General features: G+C 45.3%; 1 protein-coding gene across 2 annotated transcripts; it reads left to right on the top strand.

The window, feature by feature from the left end:
- Positions 1-589: 589 nt before the first annotated feature.
- Positions 590-17858, top strand: LOC111837372 (atrial natriuretic peptide receptor 1). 2 transcript variants are annotated; one of them, XM_072707383.1, is made up of 27 exons: positions 590-1194; positions 1874-2065; positions 2282-2403; positions 2867-2956; positions 3171-3316; positions 3517-3635; positions 4629-4775; positions 5228-5382; positions 5737-5872; positions 5957-6048; positions 6436-6574; positions 8173-8251; positions 8945-9035; positions 9611-9703; positions 9985-10062; positions 10199-10303; positions 10405-10476; positions 10581-10740; positions 12050-12202; positions 12433-12607; positions 13557-13700; positions 13870-13993; positions 14518-14586; positions 14756-14930; positions 16076-16174; positions 16289-16380; positions 17124-17857. In XM_072707383.1, exons 2-27 carry the CDS (start codon positions 1876-1878, stop codon positions 17169-17171), a joined length of 3093 nt encoding a protein of 1030 aa, XP_072563484.1. In that variant the 5' UTR covers positions 590-1194; positions 1874-1875; the 3' UTR covers positions 17172-17857. The 2 variants fall into 2 exon arrangements, with proteins under 2 accessions (XP_072563484.1, XP_072563485.1); XM_072707384.1 differs by lacking the exon at positions 590-1194 and having other exon boundaries at positions 1930-2065; positions 2887-2956; positions 17124-17858.
- Positions 17859-21767: the final 3909 nt, after the last annotated feature.

The raw sequence follows: 21767 nt of genomic DNA, 5'->3' as shown, positions 1-21767 counted from the left end.
TCACAGCGAACACTTCTATATAGAAAGGAGAACAAGGCAAACCCTTGAGGACAGGAAACACATTACACTGCTATTTTCTGGCTATTTCATTGTACGTATAATTTATACTGGACAAAATCCGGGTACGCAAAACCTGCGGGTTAACCTTTAAATATCAGCGCCACGTACATGCAGAACACAGGTGGAAACACTAAGATTTATCTCCGAAATGGATAAACAGCCATCAGTATTTTCAACATTAAAAACATTGGCTGATTTTTAAGTGACGAAAATGTAGTGCGTACATTTCTATCCAGGTTTTGTCCAATGCGACATACAAATCAGGCAACTAATCGCAAATAAGTCCCTTACGTGAATGATCATCGTACATTGCCCTTTTGAATGAAACCTGTTTACGTCAAGAAATACACGATTAAGCATAAATAAGAGGTCATGCATACGTGCCGAGCCACAGATAGGTCAAGCTTTTCCCACCGCTGAAAGATGTTTCCACTGACTTTCCAGATATCATTCATCTTTATGTCAGACTTCTGCACTCAAGTATCTTATGGTCCGAAAGCTGCGTTGACAGTCTCACGGTCCCAAATGCACGCACGACATCTCCCATAACCTCTCCCATAACCAAAGAAAGATTTTGTTATACAGATGAGAAATGGATATGTCTGCATATTGCTATGGAAAGACTGAATAAATAGCTCGCTATGCATCTGTCAAGCAAAATTGTGTTCATAGATACGAGCAGGCCGTGCCAATTTGATTTTAGCATTCGAAAATAGCAGTATTACTGTACAAGTGCTGCATAGATTTTTTGGCTCCGCAAAACCACGCGCTCAAGTGCTTGTACTTGTAGGTCAAATAAGTAAAGCGCAAGCGAAACTGCAGTTTTTTTCCATAGATTTATTTTTAACGTTCCCATAAAACGTCATTTGAACTGTTTATTCTCTCATGTCTATTAACTAAACAACCTAAAATGGGAAGTTCCCAGCGCAAGCCGAGAAGAGCGCGGAGCGATGGCAGGCAGTCAGGGCGCTCCAGGTCTCGGCAGGACCATCCTCCCTGCGCGTTTCATCTGGACTGAAGTGTGTGACAGATCTGAAGAACTTCTGATAACGGGCTTGATTTAAAACTGCTGCCTTATTTATGTGTGTCCTCACGAGGGAAGTATAGTTTCCAGTCTTCTTGATTAAACTTACGGTGAGTTTATTTTCTACTTAACGGTTGCTTTGCACTCAGCGTTTTCTCAGGGAGAACAAATTATGATCTTGGATGTTACAGGGGAAATTGTATTCACCCCCTTCAGTTATGTAGAGCTTTTTATTGTTGCAGCAATTATGCCACGTACATAAATTAAATGTCCGCAGAAATTATTTCAATTATGTCTGATGGGAGTTGCTTTATATTAAAAGCTTCTGTTGCTTAAATAATTATGCCGATGGTTCTTTTTTTTTTACACTTTTGACTGAGACAAATAAGTCTGCAAATAATTGGGGTGTTTATAATAATGTATAATCCAGACAAGGTGGAATGTATGCAGGGGTGTCAGGGAGTCATAAAGACCCTGTCAGATTCAGCGGCCCAGCACTTGACAGCAGCCCTTGAATATGTAAAATTAAAATTAAAATTAAAATTGGGGCATAGACAAGGAGACTTTGTGTCAGGGGGAGATTCTAGGTGCAACCCTGAATGTAGGACTTGGATTTAAACTATTGCTGGCTTCCTTTGTGTGTGTGTGTGTGTGTGTGTGTGTGTGTGTGTGTGTGTGTGTGCGTGCGCGCGCGTGTGTGTGTATTTGCAGCTTTGCAGCAGTCGTGCATTATAGAAAAACTCGAAGGTCATCTTGTGACCTATGACCCTTTGGTCTATTGCCTGACAGAAATGGAGATCCTTGCCAGGGCTCAGTGGCTCCAGATTCTTCTGCTGCTGCTGCGACATGGTGCCACTGGACTGAACTTCACGGTCCTGCTATCCATACCAAACACATCCATTCCCTTCAGTGCCGGGCGGGTCGGTGCTGGAGCCCTGATAGCGATCGATAAAGTCAACAGGGACCCGAATCTTCTTCCAGGTCACCTGACCAACCTCAGAGCAGATCTGCAGGATGCACATCTACTGTGTTGTGTCTTTAGCATATGAAATATATGAAACGTTTTGCTAGAAAAACAGCATTATTTATTCTCTCTTAGAACTTTGTTATGTTAGGGCTGGTGGTACGCACAAGCCTGCCATGTGAGCTTGTGTATTAATGTAGCGCTGTGGCATGCGTTGTTTTCACTGACTGCAGGACACCACCTTGACTATAAATACTTGGATGACCACTGTGATTCGGTGGTGGGACCTGGGAGGATTGTTGACCTTCAGCACACGCACAAGTTCAGCGCTTTCATTGGTCCGTCCTGCTCCAAGGTGAGGCGGTTGCCTGAGGGGTGGTAAACCCTGCTTGTTAATGCCAGATCTGAAAGGTGGTTGGGATTAGGCCTTCGGGGTAGGCGTCCAGCCTGGGAAGACTGCTTTGGTTTAATTGATTGTCCCAGCATGCAGTTGGATTAATCAAAGGTGCCATCTGGCCCAGCCTCTTCAGGTTTGAATCATTGGCTGATTGGAGCCACTCTCGAGTCAGTTGGTGCTTTAGCTTCATAGGGCAAGCCTGGCCTCTATGACTGTAGCAGTTCTTTTGAATGCTTTCAGAGTTTCGAGATATAATTTTGTCGTGATGAGTGGGCCCAGACGTCCCAGAAGAGTTTCTGTACATTTGAGAAAGGAACTTAAAAACTTGGTGACTGTCCAAATGCATGGAATTATTGCATTTGTCAGGTCCTGCTGTTTCTTGCTGGTGCCCTTCCTTCCTCAATATCCACCTGTCCTCTAGGTTTGCTCTCTCATTGGCAGACTTGCTTCTTATTGGAACATTGCTATGATCAGCCCAATATGTGCAGACCAGGAATTCCTGGACAAGAAGGTAAGGCTTATAGGTTTATATGATATTCTCATAACCATTTTGGAAGCTTTCTTAGATTTCGAAACACTTTATCTTTGAGTGACCCAAAACTAGCAACTATGATTTCTATGAAAAAGCTCTATGAACCATAAGAAAACCACAGAAATGACAGCAGACGTTGTGTGATGGCCTCGGCGGTGGTTCCCCTGTGCAATCTTCTCGCCCGTGGTGGCAGGACTTCTCCACGCTCACCAGGGTCTTCGGCCCGTTCACAAAGATGGGCTCGTTCTTCGTCCGCATCTGTGAGAACTTCAGGTGGAAACGTATCGGGATCATCTACGACGAACATTCTGCTTGGAACATACCAGCGGAGGGAATCAGGTGGGTGAGCGAATCACAAAGCTGCGTCTTCAGTAGCTGAGCTGTCTGATTGGCTGCTGTGACTGTTGGTGATGTGAACATAGTAGATGTTTCTCTCAAAGTTGGTTAAGAGATAAATGTACTGCAGGAACATGACTCAAAGCCAGACATGACCCAGACTAACACTTAAACACACTTAATTTAGTTTTAATTTCTTAAAGGTACACTGCGCAAAATAATTCCATCACTGTAGCCAAGTATGTTGGTTTCCGTGTCGACGACAACAAGGACGCCTCAGATTTTGCCAAGATCCTCCAGCAGGTGGCTACAGTGTCTCGCAGTGAGTGACGTGGGGGTGGCGGGTGGGCGCAGTTCATGCCAGGTGTGTGATTGGCACCAGGCCATATCGTAAGAACGATGCGTAGATAAAGGCATGACACCTGGATAAAACCAAAAGATAGATAGAAAGAAAATAGTTCCTACAAGAAGCTGCTCATTACAAGGTTTGTGGATTATCTTGAGTAACCGGATCATGATTTCTGCTAAGAGACGTTGCTGTTGATATAAAGGGAATGTATTTTTTTGGTGCTTTAATCACCACAGAAAGAATGTCATTCATTCCCATTATATTGGACAGAAGACAACATTTCTATGGCCGATATCTCCAAAACTAGGCAATTTATACCACAACAATCTAGACGTATAAAAAGCACCTTTTTTGGGGGGGGGAGGTGTGTACTGCCCCTTTAAAGTTGTAAAAAGGTGAACCAGTTCACTAAGTGTCTGTATTATCCAGACATCTCAGATCTGAAAAATTCACATCAGAAGCCAGTGAAGTAAAACATGGTGGCATCGTGCTGTTTTTCTGACTGCAGGAAAGGGCGATGAATCAGATAAACACAATCTCAGGAACATTATTATGATATGGATAGTCCGTATGTACAATGGGGATTGAACCTCGGGAACCAGGAATCCATAGTGTTGTTATGAAACAGCACCAAACAGCTGAGATGTTTGCACATAATCGGTAATCACAGAATTGCAGCTGTTGTTGCTGGGGTAGCAGTGGGACGTAATTATGATTAATCACGACTTGCCTGTGGGTTGCCATGTTGGAGCACAGATGCGCCGACATGCTGTAATGTAGCATTAGCGTTAGCGTTAGCGCCTAGCCCCGAGTCTGCACTGACTCTGTGAAGCCCAGTTGGCTGTCCACCGGAGCTGATTACTCTCTCTGCTCGGCCGGCAGGGCCACCTCTCGCCATGTAGATGTGCCGGTTGATTTGGGGAGTCTGCCTGTGTTCACTCCGCACCCCCTACCCCTCCTCTTCAGTTATTGTGATTTCAGCCCGAGGCGAGGTGGTGAGGAGGTTCCTCATCGAGGCCCACAAGCAGGGCCAGACCAACGGGGACTTCGTCTTCTTCTCGTTCGAGCCTTACAAGGAGAAGCAGATGTTTGGCGACTTCTCCTGGAGGAGAGGTAGACTTGCCCCTCCTTCTCTAGCCCCTGGCTTATCTTTGTGATGCCCCCACGCTGGGCTCCAGGGCGAAATTCCCACACCCGCCAGTGGGATCTGAATGCTGTTGGTTTTCCATCTAGGGCTGGTATTTACACACGTCTAGCCTGCAGCGTTTTTGGTTCGCGAGATGGCTTGATTCGATGAATTTAACATGACATAGATTAAAGGATTAGCTTTAATGCTTCAGTTCAATTATTTTAAGAGGCAATTTTCAAGTGTACACAGCGAAGCCCCTGTGATGCCGTAGGCAAGTCGCCCAGTCCAAGTATAAAATTGGCCCTGTCAGAAGATGGCTTCCTAGGTGGCCGCCTTTGTCGTCTGATGGGTTGACGGGCACTGAGTGTACATAATGCATGGTGCAAAGCTGGCCTGCCCCATCGCTCCCCCCGGCTCCCCCGCCCCGTGTTTCCAGGAGACCCCGACGACTCCATCGCCCAGCGAGCCTTCCAGGCTCTCTTCCTGCTCTCCCTGTACAAGCCCAGCAACGAGATGTACGAGAACTTCTCAGCCGGGGTGGTCCGACGTTCCAAGGAGAACTTCGGCTACACGTACGACCCGAATGAGAAGGTGTCCTCCTGCGTCCGTCACTGGAAGAATCGCAGTGGTTCTGTGTGCGCATACCATCACCTACATTGACTAGAGTGGATAAGAATAAAAAAATAAATAAACATTGCACTTTCAAAGTGTTAATTTCAATGCATGGGCTTGTTTGCTACTGAGAGGAACAAAATCCCTTAGATCCAGTTAGGCTGTTTGTGCATAGTGCCGTCATTAAAACACTTTGTACTGACCAGTATGTCCTGAATTTTATTACACAATTTTATTAGTTTCCCTACTTTTTATTGCTGTTGGATGTAAACCTGTGTAGGTTTCACGTGGGTGTTTGTACTGGAATCGTGTTTGTGTGTTTTTTTTAAACAGGTGTCAATCCTGGCTGCGCTCGCCCACGATTCCGTGTGGCTGTACGCCCAGGCGCTGAATGAGACCCTGTCGGAAAACGAAGACCCCTACGATGGCCACAATGTCACCCGCCGCATGTGGAGCAGAACGGTCACAGGTGCAGCGGGGCTCACAGTGGACCGGTCAGCTGGACAGGGAGACGAAGTGGACTGACTTCCGTTCCGTTGTCGTTCGGCCGCAGGAATTCAGGGCGATGTCACCATAGATGACAATGGGGATCGGGAGTCGGCCTACATGATGTACCACTCCCAGAGCAGCGAGGGCGTGTTCAAAGTGAGCTGTTCCCATTGTCCTACGTGCTGTAAATTGACTAAGGGGCCTTTGTGACAGAGCTTAGCATTGCAGCTATTTAACAATAGAACTGGATTTGAACTATATTGTTACGCTATATTTGTCTGTCTTATGTCCTATGACCAGATGTCAATATGTAATGTTGACTGTTTTCTTGCACTGCAACTTCCAAAATCAAGACTTCATCATGGATCCATTAGTTTAGCATGACAATAGAGATGCTTTGACAACAGTGCTAGTTCTGATTTGTGAGCCTGAAGGGCTGTGAGGCTTTTTATTGCATGTATTTATTCTTCTCTTTATTCACCCTGAACTTCCAACAAGTGCCTAAACAGACTTTTCCTTCAGTTCCTCTGGTCATCCCTACAGGTGATTGCAAATTATTTTGGGACAAACAAGACCTATGAGCAGGTGAAGGGGGTCCAGATCATGTGGCCGGGGGGCAGGAAGACCCCGCCCAAAGACACACCGACTTGTGGATTTAGTGGGGAGCTTTGTCCGTTTGCTGGTACGATGTCTTCGGTTGACCTTCCTTCAGGATGTATAATAATGTAAAACCTGTATCAGGTGGGATGATTAGATTTCTTTGCATGTGTGTAGAAGGACATAAGTTTGAATCCCATGACCGGCCGAGTAATTGCTCTATGCTTTGCTTTGGACCAAGGTCCCCTTCTTTCTGACCTGGAGAGCCGGAATCCAGCACAGTTTGTAGATTTTCCTGCGAAACACATCCTAATCAGCTAATTACCAGTGGCCTGTACTACGAAGCGGGGTTACTGGCTTATCGGGGTAACTTGTCGGATTTAAGGTACCACAGTTTAAATGGACTTCATATTCGTTCACTTACATTTTGCCCAGACTACCTTAAATCAGACAAGTTACCCCGATAAGCCAGTAACCCCGCTTCGTAGTACAGGCCCCAGGTAATCAGCTAATTACCAGGATTAGTAGGTGTGTTTGAGCAGGCGATTCTGCAAAGGATGTTGCAAACTGGCCCTCCAGGACCGGAATTGGGGAACCATGCTTTAGACACCGAACTAAATGTAGACAGGGGTGTCACGAGAGATTTTGGGCCCCATGAAAGTATATCATACTGGGCCCCCAACCTAGACCAGCTCAGTTATGTTCCAAATTTTTTAGGGCCCCTGTCTCTCAGGAATCCTCCTAACTTTCTCCCCCTCTATGGCGTCCTTGAACAGTATGTATGTATCCGGGTCTCTAAGTAGCGGAATGGATGATCTGCCGACATCACTGCTGGATTGGGATTCATCTTTTTTTGTAATGTAATGGGATCTAGAGAATGACCTGAATTTTGCAAGCTTTTGAAAAGTTTAAGGAAAATTCTTTTTGCAAAGTGCTAGATTAACGGAAGATCAGAACTTCTGCACTGACAGGCAGTTGCCTACATTGGCCAGCAGGGGTCAGTACTGCACTGCCTTAGAGCCTTTGTTCCTTCTTCCCTAGTTCTCCATTGCTGCCTTCTGCATTGAGTCTTTCTTGGCTGCTAAGGTCACCAGACTCATCAAATCCATGTCCTTGGTCTTTGGTTGCCTCTAGAAAAAAATTATATATCAGTGTGCATTATTCACTTCTACCCCGTAGACCCCAAGTTCGCCATTTATTTTTGCTGAAATATAGATTTTCTATAATAATCTGGGATTATTAAATTGCCCTTGGCCATCAGGTATTTGCAATAAAAAAAATCAGATGAGCTTATATGACATAGTTTACCATTTTATTGTTTTTATTATACAGTATATTGTTAGTTATTTACTTGCTGATACGTTGTGTAGCTTGAGAGGTTGGAGCTAGGCCCGGGGTTGAAGCCTGGGGCTGACTGAGTCATTTACCTGGGAGTGGTGTGTGCCGGAGGGGGGGTTAGGTCCCTGTGCTTGTCAGCAGAAGGTTGTTGGTTCAAATCCCATGGTCAGCAGTGTAGTCATATCACTGTTAAGTCCTTTCCTGTTGGTGTGTGACTGAAGAGAGTCAGAGGCATTGTGTGTATCCAGAATGTTAATATGTCTCTTTGTCTAACATACTGAACACAGACTTTTTAAATGTGTCTGTACTGTGCTGAACATGCTCTGGTGATTGTGCGTCCTACAGAGAGGACCCTGATCATCTCTGTGGCTTTGATCCTCGGCCTGCTGGCCACAGGGAGTCTGAGCATCGCCCTGCTCTACAGGTACTGTATCCCCCTCACTCACACGGCCCACTCGATGGCTCAGGTGAAAGCATCCAGGCTGATTTTAATGAGCCAGTTAATCATCTTCTCCCGTTCTCTTTCAGTGGACAGTTATGTCAAGTGCCCACGATTACAATTAATAATAAGGGGAATGAAAACGATTGGTTTCCATGAACAGACATTTGATTGTGGTGCTCAGGATGACATGACATGAGTGAAGTGGAGCCACCTAGAGGCTGAGTGGCAAAATGGCTGACGTTTCCACAAAAGCATCCCACGTCCAAATCAAAGACAAAATTGATTGTTGAATCAATTTATAATATTCTCATAGTGTGGAGAATTGTGGTTTTAATGCTTTTAGCACTATGTCTCGAGGAAGTAATCAGGAACAGTAATCAAGAATGGGAATCAAGTCCATGAATATAGCTGGTAATCACTTGGCTTCAATGCAAGAGATCATTCATAATATGTAGATAATGTTTAATGTGTAGATTAAATTATTATTCATCCTTTATAGAAGAGCAGAGCTTATTGTGCCTGGAAATCAATTGTCTTTTTTGTATTAATCTAAATTGGCATCAGGGGGTGAAATGTCCGCTTTTCAGTAGAAGTCCAAGGGCAGCAGGGATGGCGGGGGTGGGGGGGGGAGGGGGGGGCGGATGAGGCTGATGTGTCGCCCATGTTTGCCTCCAGGAAGTACAAACTGCAGGAGAAGGCTTCGATGATGCTGTGGATGGTCAGCCTCGATGATGTTGCCGTAACGGAACACCACACTTCGTCCTCGGTACGTGGTCCCCGGAAACCCCAGCTCACATTCAACAGACGGCCTTGATCACAACAACCATTCACCCATAATGTGTCACAGCGCCACCTAGTGCTGTACCATAGGACTGGAATTCTGTCCAGGGTGCCCTGAGATGGACTAGCATACCATACAGGGTGTCCCCCTGCCCTGAGATGGACTGGCATCATGCCCAGGATGCCCCCGTGCCCTGTGATGGACTGGCATCCTGCCCAGGATGCCCCCCTGCCCCGTGCTTTTCTCTTGGATAGACTCCAGATTCTCCCCTTTACAGAACAAGCTGTTATATAAGAAGGCTAAATGAATATCATCTCTTATTCATTCAGTATTTTATTTTTGTGTCCTGACCTTGGATCAGTACTTTGCATTTGCTCTCAAGTGAGGGATGGGAGGTTTACATGATAACACAGATGACAAAAAACTAAATATATTAATGAATATACAGTAGAGGGGATGAGAAACTACCGGCAAAGGGACACAACAGGAGTGCGCGTCTCTTCCAAGGCTGCAGAAGACACTGCAGTGCTAATACTTCTGTCCTGTTACTCTTTTTGAAGATGTTCTCTTTGAACGGCGGCTCAGCACAGGACGAAGCTGCCAGCAGTGGCATGGACAGCGAGATGCTCTCCAGCAGGACTGCACTGTATAAAGCAAGTTTGTCCCTTTTAGTCCCCAGGGTGATGACTGGGGTTTATTCAGAGTATAATTCACCGACCTGTAAGCCACAGACTTATTATCGATTATGAATCTGTCCATGTTTTAATCATGGTACATTCAGCTCATTGAAAACCCCATGCTGCACTTAACTTTTCCGTTATATTCATTAATGTTTATGCGCTGTGCATATTTTACGCGCCGCTCTTGAACAAAGTAAGATCCTCGCTTTTGCGGCATTGTCATTTGCTCCAGCCTTTCCAATCCTCTTTTTAAGGAGAACGTGTGTTCCATCCGGTTCTTGAACGTGCGGAGTGTCAACCTGACAGGCGACCTACTTGCAGAGTTGCAGCAGGTAGGCGCCGTAAAGCAGAAGCGTTTGCCAAGTCAGGAATGGGTGCCAGCAGAGGTTACCGCGGTAATAAATGCGCCGCACTCTGGGGAGTTGGCTTGTGACGTGATTCTTGGTGCATTCTCCGCCACGGCGGCAGTGCAAGGACCTGAGCCACCCGAACATCTGCGGCTTTGTCGGAGCCTGGCTGGAGTCACCTCCGCTGTTCCTGATCACCGAGTACTGCTCCAAGGGCAGCCTGCAGGTGTGCACCGTTGGTTTCCGTCCAGCCCCGGAAGAACCGACCGTGCCAGCAGAACCACGTTCTGTCAGGAAGCTGAGTTGGTGCCATGGCTTGTCTTTCAGGACATCCTGAGGAACGGGTCCATCAGACTTGACTGGACGTTCAAGTACTCTCTGATGCTGGACATCGTGAAGGTGAGCAAGTAAATTCTGGGTTTTTCGGCCTATGGGATTCTACTCCCCACCTTCTCATGAGACCACTCCCCACCCTTCGTCTGTCACACCACGCACATGCACAGGGAATGGACTACCTACACCGCAGTCCCCTCCGTTCCCATGGACACCTGTCCTCATCCAACTGTGTGGTGGACAGCCGCTTTGTGCTGAAGGTCACCGACTTTGGTCTCAGCTCTCTGAGGCGACCACCAGGGTCCCAGAACCACCAGGACCATTGGCAACGTGAGTAGGCTTGAGGGGATAAGATCCTGGGGCTGGTTGCACAAAACAACTTAAGGTTTTCTTAAAGTCTGAGTTAAGGTTTCCGTAAAATAAAGTCAGTTGCGCAAAACAGTCTTAACTCTATTCGTTAAAGTTTCCTTAAAATGTGCACTTAAGTATTTAAGTTTTTTTTTTCCTTATCTTGGTCTTATACTTCAGGAACTCCTTAAATTACCCTTAACGGTTGCACAAAAGACCTTGACAAGCAAAGTAAGGAGAACAACCTTAGGTGCCTCTGGCTGTATCTTAACCGCAACGTGGCTGAGTTCATGGCGATAAATGAAGAAAATTAATGCATCCCAAGATGAGTGTTCTGCGACTGAGCACCCCCAGTGGACACCATTAATGATGAGCAATTGATTTTACCTCACCGACAGTCCATTTATAATTTTATTTACATGGCCCGCAACATGTTTATAATTCATATATTAAATCTGGCCAGTAGATCAATCTTTCAGTTTTACAGAATAAAAAACGATGTAATGTTGCCCTGCTAATAAGCTCTGGCACCTTTCACCGCCGGCACCGGTTATATTAGACAGAAGTACATTGCTTATTGATTGAAATTTCTGGTGCAGAGATACAGAGACGCATACAAAAATGCATTTAATGCAACTGAGATACAACAATAATTTTGTCTGCTCAGTTTTTCCTCTGCTACTTCTCTTTTCCCAATAGTTCCATGTATCTTCGAAGTTAGCGCCGGCACTTGTCGTTAATCATTCAGCAAAGTTTATCGCTATATGCTCCACTCAGTTGTTCTTAGTCGAACGAAAAGTACCTACTTGTAGTGAACATAATACACCAGGGGAACATCTGTCAGATAAAGATGTAGTGGTGATGAAATCTGGCTCTTTTTATTTCATTTATATTCGTCAGACAAATAATATGGTTAATTTCATTAACGCTTATTTTAATAACGTTTTTTGTTTTCATTATCGTCACGGAAAAAAACCCTTCCTCGGGCTATATTTTCGTCAATATTTTTGTAAGCGGAATGAACACTGGAGGTGATAACAGGTATCATGAGCAGGTGTGAGTGCAAGCAAACAAATTGTCTCCTTGGAAACTGTACAATTTTACTGCTGTCAAATATCTTTCAATACAGAATAATACAGTAAATAAGTAAATAAAAAATACAGTAAATCCCTTAAGGTTTTTCCTTAACTAAGGAAACTTTTTAAAGGCATGTTGTACGACACCTGCAAATAAATCCCTGTTTTTCTTTTACGCTACTGTGGTTCTTACTGTTTGTCTCTCCTCACTTGAGGTCTGCTGTGGAGAGCCCCCGAACTTCTAAGGGGCATCATGCCCCCCAATGGCACTCAGAAGGGGGACGTCTATAGCTTCGGCATCATCATCCAGGAGATAGTCTTCCGCCGTGAGCCCTTCTACATTCCTGGGCGCACCCTTAAGGCCGAAGGTGCCACGCACTAATCCTTGCGTCCCATTCATGGCAGGAATCCCAAATTGTGTCCGAAGAGCATAAGATTTTAGAAGATTCTTTGGCCCATATAAATGCCTGTTAGCCTCTGGCAGCTGGCTTTTCTAGGTGATTTGCCAAGCATTCCTGGTACAGAAAGCATCCAGTCAGAACTAGTCCGTCTCACAGAGCAGATAGAGTGTTTTGATATTCCTCGGGGTGTCTTCAAGATATCGTGGAGCGGGTGAAGGCGGGAGGCTGCAGCCCCCTTCGGCCACACGTGGACCGGGCGGAGTGCCCCGGGGCTGTGGAAACCCTGATGCGAAGCTGCTGGAGGGAGAGGCCCGCAGAGCGACCGGACTTCCCCGCACTCAGGGCGCTGGTGAAGAAGCTCTCCCCAACTGGGTGTGTACAGAGCGTAGGGCTGAGGTCAGCTGTGTCCTGCTAGAACCTGGGCTTTGCCGGCCACTGTGGCCTTTGATCTTGCCCATCTCACTGTCCTACAGTAAGTCATCTGATGGATCCTCAAATGATAAAATTACAGTGTTAAATCAGACCTGTGCAAGACCCCTTAGTTAGAGGACAGTAGAAGCAACTTCAGGCACAGATACTGGAGCAGGTGGGGGGGGGGGGGGGGGGGCAGCAGTATATGTGGGAGCTGTATGACGAACAGCAGTAAAAGAATGAATCAAGAGCAAGGCAGTTTGTGTTAATGGAGGTCTCTGTGATGTGTGCTTTTAGTTGATTGCTCAGTTGGTTTGGGATTGCCCAACAAACGCTGGTCTGTTTTCAGGTCTTCAGTGCTGCCATTCACCTGGAGTTGGGGAATCGGCGCAGTCTGTAGTATCATTACACACATTCCTGAAGAGTGATACAAAAGCAGCGTATCATAATACACTAGTGGCCAAAATTGTGGAAACACCTAGCATTTTTGGCATTAAGCTTTTAAAATACAGGAATACCATAGGAATACTGGGCGATAATGTTCATGAACAATCAAAGAATGTTTACAAAAATACATTGGACAATTAAATAAGTAACTGGAGCAACAGTTGAATAAAGTTCTGCAGTCTCTAACAATTGGAAGTGTTTCCACAACTTTGGCCACTAGTGTAGAGGATTTAAATGAAGACATGTACATATTCAGAAATGATGTACATAATCGCGGTGAATGGGCAGAACTTGATTGTATTCTCACTTAAATTTTTGTTTTCTCTGACCTGAGTGTCATTCTGAAAAACTGTGTGCGGTTGTAGTCTGTGGTTTGTGCAGTCTTTGCGGTTGTAGTCTGTAACCTCCCAGGATCATCCTCAGCTCGGACTTGATGGCGAGTGTCTCTCATATCTTAACTCAGGGGAAGCGATAACATCCTGGACAACCTGCTCTGCCGCATGGAGCAGTATGCCAACAACCTGGAGCAGGTGGTAGAGGAGCGCACTGCCCAACTCGTACAGCAGAAGAAGAAGGCGGAGAGCCTCCTCACGCAAATGTTGCCTCGGTAACATTGGAATGCTGACGGGGGGGTGATATCTGTAGCAACTCCCTGGAAATGGGCACCCATTTCTTCCTTGGCTATGATCCACACCCATAGGACAAATCTGGGAAATTAAAAAACCTGGTTCTTTTTAATAAGCTCATATTGGGTTTTTGCTTGTATGTATCCTTAGGTCAGTTGCTGCTCAGCTGATAGCTGGAGAGACAGTGCAAGCGGAAACGTACGACTGTGTCACTATCTACTTCAGCGACATCGAAGGGTTCACGGTGCTGGCGTCCAGTATTACTCCCATGCAGGTGAAGACCTCTTTCTGGCTGGGTTCCTCTGAAGGACACTCAGAAAGAGAACAATGCAGATCTGCGTTTATCACCGGCGGGGAATTACAGCTGTTAAGGCTCGACTTGGCATCGGTCTCGCAGAGGTTACAGGAAGGATGGGTGGTAACAGATATTTTCAAATAACTGAGATATGAGATCAAAAGAGCACACAGCCCCCTCCTCCCACTCCACCACCCTGCCACACCTTCAGAACAATAGCAGTAGAGAAACAAATTCCAACAAAACAGTATTTTGGACTTGCGTGGGCCTGGTGTGGCTAAAAACAGATGTGGCCAAACACTTTCAGTTTGGGAGGGCCTCTCCTGGGGCGGAGGCATGACCTTCAGGAAAGCAGAGGAGCAGGTGCCCCTTCGCTCAGTCACATCAAGCTCATTATTAGAATACAGAAAAAGATAGAAAAAGACTATCACCCTCCCGCTTCTGCGCACAAAAAAGAAGGGTCCTGTCACTATGTATCCGGTAACCAGATCTTTGTCCTTCAGGTTGTGGACCTTCTGAATGATTTGTACACAAACTTTGACAAAATCATCGACAATCACGACGTCTACAAGGTAAATGGATGCGTCAGGTCTAATCAACCATGGGCCCTCACTTGATATTTGCTTTCTGATATTTTAGTGGGGACATGGCAAGCTGTCCTTGGGAGGTTTACGACCATGCTCCCCCATTTCAGAGGAACATCGCTTATGCTCATCTCATCCTCACCATGACCACCCCCAGGTCGAGACCATTGGAGACGCCTACATGGTAGTGTCAGGTCTGCCCATCCGGAACGGAGATGACCACGCCAAAGAGATAGCCAGGATGGCCCTGACTGTGGTGAGGGCTATGGAGCGGTTCGAGAACAAGCATGTCCTGGGCCAGCAGCTGAAGGTCCGAATTGGGCTTCACTCAGGTAAGTGTGGGTAACAGAAAACCCGTTTTCCCACACAGACATATTTTTTTTTTAAATAAAGGCATGCTTCTGTGAGAAATCAATCAAAACTAACTAGAACCAGAGTATTTCATGAAAACTGCTATGATATATATAAATGTCATGATCATTTCAAATTTCAATTATTGTCTGGCAAGCTGTGCACAGGGCAATAAATCTATACTGAAACCACTTGAAATTTTATGCACTCTCAGAAAAAAAGTGTAAAAATTTGTACCTTTGCTTGTCACTGGGGCTGTACCCTTGTAATTGTACCTTTTAAGGTACAGAAATGCACTCTGAGGAACATCCCAAAGGTATAAACAACATTAATGTACCTTCAATGGTCCACTTCTGACCTTTAAAGGTACAATTACCTACTGCTAAGGGTACAATTAGCAGACCCTTGAGGGTACAGCCCCAGTGACAAGCAAAGGTACACATTTTTACCTTTTTTTTCCCAAGAATGCAAAAATATACTCAATCTGATCTTTAGATCAGAAACTTAAGTTTCCATAGCTGTCAGATAAAAAAAGAACTGATTTTTGAGCTATGATTTTTTTTATGTTATTTTTTTTTTTTAAATACTACGTAATACTGCCCCCCCCCCCCTCCATTTAAAACATTTATTATGCAAAGATCCCTCAGGTTAGCAGAGGTGCCACCAGAGGAGGCTGCAGTCCTGCTTTTATCCAGTCAGCATTCTCTGTGACGGGGATGTACTGCCTGTGTCTATTGGTGACGTCAATACATGCTGATCTTCTACTGCTCAGTTGAACTGGTGGCTTGTAAACAATCATACATGTGAACACTAGATATTAGTTGTTTACCGACCTGTTCTGCTGCCTTTTTTATCGTCTTTATTGTACACTGATCTGTTTTTTGTGTGTGTGCATTGTATCCATTTGGATATTAGACTGTATGTATATTATTTGTATGTGACATTTTTGATAAGCTAATTCATATTGATTTTAGGTTGAGAACTGGTGAGCAACAAAAGATGAAAATTAGTCGGGTTCATTTAAAGTCTTTTCTGCTGATCAATGAGCACTGTCCCTGTTAAAAATACAATAAATGAAAAATAAAACTACCTCGAGCAAATGATCTTAAGCGAGTGTGTCTCTCAGGCCCCTGCGTGGCCGGCGTGGTGGGTCTGAAGATGCCTCGCTACTGTCTGTTTGGGGATACGGTCAACACGGCTTCCAGGATGGAGTCCCACGGCTGCCGTAAGCAAGCCGCGGGGGGGGGGGGGGGGGCTGACGGTAGCACTGCCAGGGAGGGTCTCGTCCCAGGGTGATGCTGACAGCACCTAACCTCGCCCCCGTCTTCCCCTCCCACAGCGCTCAGGATCCACGTCAGCAGCCCTACCAAGGCGCTCCTCGAAAAGTTCGGGACGTTTCGCCTGGAGCTAAGGGGGACCGTTCATATGAAGGTGCGGGGGCTGTCGCTGTGCACAGCATTGCAGTTCCTGTCCACATACCAGGCGGGGGCATCTGTCATACCGTTCTGCGACACACTAAACCCAAATTACCCCAGTGATGTGTATAAGTGGGTAAAAATGATATCTCTTTGGATATGATTCTGTTAAACATGAGTAAATTACCTAAAATAGCCTGCTAACATAGTTTTAATGTCATATGACATTTCTTGGGACATGTCACACCATTGGAGGTAATCGTTCTCTTTTTGGATTGGAATACAAGATTAAGTGCACATGAAAATACTTGACCACAACAAAAGATAATGAAGTGTTTATTTAAATAAGGAGCACAGTCAGCTGCAGAGGGCAGATATCATATATAAAAATATTTATGTATTTATGTGTGTGTATTTATGCGTGTATGTATATATGTATGCATTACCGCTCTGACTAGTCAAAATGTGAACTTTTCACTAGATATTTCACTAGATTTCCGGTGCATTGGCATAAATTCCAAATAATCAAAACTAGTGAATACAACCTCCCCAATAATCATGTCTCCTCCTAAATGTATGGAGACCTCAGCCCCCCCCCCCAATGCTCAAACCAAAGTTAGTCCCCTGGTCCTTTGAACAGCTATTTCTAAAGCTTAGACCAACAGCCTCTGGACTAGAAGCCCACAAACTGAAGCTGTAAACTTTGTTCAGAATGTTGCTTCTGTCTCTGCCTTCCTCTTCTTCTCCTTGTTGTCCCAGGGGAAGGGTCCTGTCACTACGTATTGGCTTCTGGGAGAAGAGCAGTGAAGAATCGCAGCACGATTTACACGTCGTCTCGCACACCGTAAACAGATCCTCTGTTTTTACGTGAGCTCTGTAGTTAATAGCTACCTTCGTGTTTGTGGAACACACTTACATGGAATTCGATTTCCCATTCAACACTGTAGTGATCCATAAGGCATACATCTAAGTACATTTATTGTGAATCCATAAATCATATTCTCTTAAGAGAGTTTATTCTGCCAGAAAGAGGAAAAGACAGGTCACTAAAATATATAAATATACATAAAAATAATCACAAACTTCACTGTAATTTTTTTTAAAATTTTGGATAACATAATAAAGAATGTTTTTCATGTGCTTGGACCAGACAAGAGGAATTAGGACTTATTTTCATCTGCTTTTTTGTGCTTTAAAATTACTGCTTTTTGTGCTGCTGTGAAATGGGAAATGTTGACAGTGTTTATTTTAAAAAAAGGACAAGCTTCAGAAATGACTACCTTTTGGTTTAAGTGCTGCTTTATTCTGCAAAGCTCTTCAGATTTCACCTTCCTGAATCACGCTCAAGAATCAAAAATATCCAACCAGGTGTTTCCATCCATCCATCTTCTCACCATGCATCTCATCACTAACCAGATATTCTTCATCATCACCATCATTTTCGTGGATCATGGTGGCAGCCCACTGAGGAGATCCAGATGTTTTTTTCCATGGCCACAGACTTTGCGTCATTCAGAGGGATCCTTAGACATCAGTCATTCTGGGAGAAACCTAAACGTCAGTCATTCGAGGAGAGACTTAGATGTCTGGGGGATCTATAGATGTCAGTCATTCTGGGGGATACTTACACATCAGTCATTGTGGGGGATACTTAGGCGTCAGTCATTCTGGGGGTAACCTAAACGTCAGTCATTCGAGGAGATACTTAGATGTCTTGGGGATCTATAGACGTCAGTCATTCTGGGGGATCCTTAGGTGTCAGTCATTCTGGGGGATACTTAGGTGTCAGTCATTCTGGGGGAAACCTAAACGTCAGTCATTCGAGGAGATACTTAGATGTCTTGGGGATCTATAGACGTTAGTCATTCTTGGGGATCCTTAGATGTCAGTCTCCCTTAGTAACTCTCTCAGAGGCATCCTTAGAAGATGCCCAACCCACTTCAGCCAACTCCTCTTGATGCAAAACAGAAGCGACTGTATTTTGTCGCCACTCCAAACTTGTCACAGAGAGTGAATCCAGCAACCAAGCAGTGAAACCTCATGTTGGCCACTCATGACTTTTTTGTTTTGGTCATTACCCACAGCCTGTTTCCTTAGGTAATAATAGGGATGTAGATTGACCAGTAAACCGCAAGTCCTGTTTTACTTACTGCTTTACTGCCATGGACCTCCTAAAAACATCAGTGTCGTCAGAATCTGCCTGTGAATCTCACATTCTATTTTACCGTCATTTGTCAACAAGATCCCTGAGGCAATCACGCTCATGGACAAGTACTACCTGAAAGGGGCATTCTGCATCATATTGCTCAAGTATGTCCTGGAGGTAATGGTCAGATCAGGCCAAAAAAGCGCGACATGACATCCGCACATAGTAGGGATGTCACCTCAAGACCCCATTTCGGACGCCTTGTCGGCTGCGGCTGGCCCTTGAAATCTTTTCGAGACTGAATGGCATATCATAGTGGTCCTGGTACCCCATATTCCTGCAACACTTTCCACAAAATATGCCGGGGCATGCAATCCACAAAGAACATAGAGACTGCTAGTATATTCTCACAACCCGTAAAGTGGGTCTGCAAGGGAGCAGATTCTGCTGTCAGGGGGAATCTCCCCTCCAGTACCTGGTGTTTTTTTATGGACAATCCAGGGCACAGAATTTCAATATCAGTTGACTCAAGTTTAGATTTGGGAGACCATTCTTCCTAATTATGTCCTTCCAGGTATCTCCATTGTGTTGAAGCCTCCGCATAGGACCACTGAGGCCTTAGGAAATATCCTCTCGAGTACCTGACCCACATTCTGCTATTCAATGTTTATGCAGGAACACAAAGGCAGCCCTATTGTGCACTTGGAAAACTCCAGCAGGAAAAAACTGAGTATAATGCCAGAAGTGATAATTCAGGTATTTCTGGAAAAGGTGTGTTTTAAGTCGTCTTTTGAAGACATTCAGTGACTCAGCTGTGCGGACATCTAGGGGGAGTTCATTCCACCGACTTGGTGCCAGAACAGAGAAGAGTCGGGAGGTGTGTCTTCCTTGTGCCTTGAGGGGTGGTGGGACCAGTCGAGCAGTGCTGGAGGATCGGAGAGATCGTGGTGCAATGCGGGGTGTGATGAGGTCTTTTAGGTTGGATGGAGCCAGATCATTTTTGGCTTTGTATGCGAGCATCAGTGTTTTGAATCTGATGCGGGCAGCCACAGGAAGCCAGTGTAGGGAGCGCAGCAAAGGAGTGGTGTGGTATCCCACCAATGAGTTAACATTTCACATCCATCCATCCATCCATCCATCTAACCGTTTATTCTGGTCAGGGTCATGGGTGTTACTGGAGCCTTATATTATTCACTGATGTCTGCCAGAATGGGCTGGACCTCCTATGTGCAATCAGAGTCTTTTGGCGCCGCGGTTTAGGCATTCGGTGTTCGTCGCCTTCGGCAGAAGAGGAATATTTATGTTCTTGGGACAAAGAGGTGCCCCAAGTCTGAAAAATTCATTCCATTTAAATTGGTTCTGCGTACTTTTAACTGGGTCATTTTCTAGCTACTAAAAGGATGGTAATTTGAGCAGTCCTTTTTTCTTGTTTTTTAGTTGGGAAAAAAAACGAAATGGACAGTTTAATAGACTTTATTTCAAACTCGGAATGGGTGAAGCGTTCTTTAGAAAGACACAGGCAATTGAATATTTAATGTAGCCGTGCAGAATATGGCAGTGGGGTTCGTGTTTAATATGTGCAGTGCTCAATGACGTTTACTGTAAGATGACCAGCCGTGTTACCGTTAAATTGTTTTTGAGTTCAAGATGGTCATTGAAGGCGTTTTAACTTACAAACTCTACCCGGTAATTGTGCCCATTGTCGTTACCTTCAGAGTCTGTTAAAAGACTGCGGAAAAGCCATCGTTAGTCCATTACGAGAGTGAGTGCTTTGGTGAGTCAGGTGCATTTGGTTCCATTGGTCGCTTGAGCCCATTTAATCCAGGGGCGACTAGCTCAGAGGTCTCCTCCCAAGGGGGCCACTTGAGTGATTTTTTTAGGAGCCGAAAGAAATGAGAGACAATAGAAAGTGATGTGAAAGTGACGAGAGAAGCGTCTACTGACCAGAATAAACAGACAGAACAGAAGTTCTTTATTTTTAGAACCAGATTTTACCAGGATCTCTCTGTGTCAGCACTGCCGACAAATTCAGCGTTTCTTATTTATTTCCTGGCAAAAGATGAAAAGGCATGAAAGGCAGCGGTAATTGAAAATAAAAATCCCGGTGTTGTCAATCAGCTGCCAGAACGAGATTAACTTTGAAGCAGGAAACCTCGATGTGATCTTTCTTTATACCCCCATTTCCATCTTTTGATTTAGGTCTTGGCTTCAGGTGTTTGAGTTGAAACCTCCTTCCTTAGGTGAGATTTTCAAGGCTGTTAAGGTTTTTTTTCTTTTTTTAAAAAAAAACTTTACTAGTTTAAAAACTAGTTTTTTGCTGAAGTTTTCTATGGTGTAGAGTTCTTGATGACTCACAGGTGTGCATTGGCTGGCTATTTAAGCCCAGCTGAGTATCGGTCTATAAGCTGCTGCCAGATATCACTGACTTAGGGATGGGGGTTCTGCAGTTCTAAAATATATCTAGACAGCGAACCAGGAACTCAGGCCACTATCTAAGAAGGGCATATTTGGAAGAAGGAGTGTACCTTTGAAAGCGGGTTCAGGGGCTGTGGGTCAGTGTTGTTTTTTTTCCCTCTTTATCGATTGATGTGAAATTAGAGCAGAAAACTGAAGGGTTTTCTTTTTATGAAGTTGAGTGGTGACTTTTCCAGGTCGTGACTCCGGCGTGACCGAGTCACATGATGCACGCTGGGCTGAATCCATGTTCCGTCACGCACCCCTCTTGCCGAGAGTTTGGCGTGACCCTCCCCGCCCCAGTTATCGTACATGGTGTCACAGCACATGGAGATGGAGGACGCCTTTTGAACACGCTGGGGGGGGGTTTCTCGCCCTCCTCCCCTCCGCACTCCTTGCCAATTCTGAAATGTTTGATCATATTCTTGATTAATCAGGCTGCCCATTGTGTCGAGTTAATGCGCTCGATCATTGGCGGCACGACCGGAGTGCCGCAGCCCCCGCGCTCAAAGGCGCAGATGTACCCCCCTGCCCCACGGTGCCACTCGCATTACACATATGAATGATGCGCTCGGATAAACACTGCCCGCCCGCCCGCGCGCGTTGAATGCGCATTATCCCGCTTTAATGAAATCCCCCCCTGCCCCGCACTTAATTAAAATACAAGCTCCGCACTTGAGAGTCGGTCTTCAGCCAGGTATTTGGTAGAGGTTCCATGGGGTTCTGGGTAACAGAAGCAGGGTTGAGCGTTCCTTGGTTCCTTAGATGGTGCTTGGGCCTAGAAACAGCCTAACTACACGCTT

Source organism: Paramormyrops kingsleyae, chromosome 25 (assembly GCF_048594095.1).
Source record: "Paramormyrops kingsleyae isolate MSU_618 chromosome 25, PKINGS_0.4, whole genome shotgun sequence".
Classification (NCBI taxonomy): Eukaryota; Metazoa; Chordata; class Actinopteri; order Osteoglossiformes; family Mormyridae; genus Paramormyrops; species Paramormyrops kingsleyae.
This window is presented reverse-complemented; position numbering and strand designations above follow the sequence as displayed.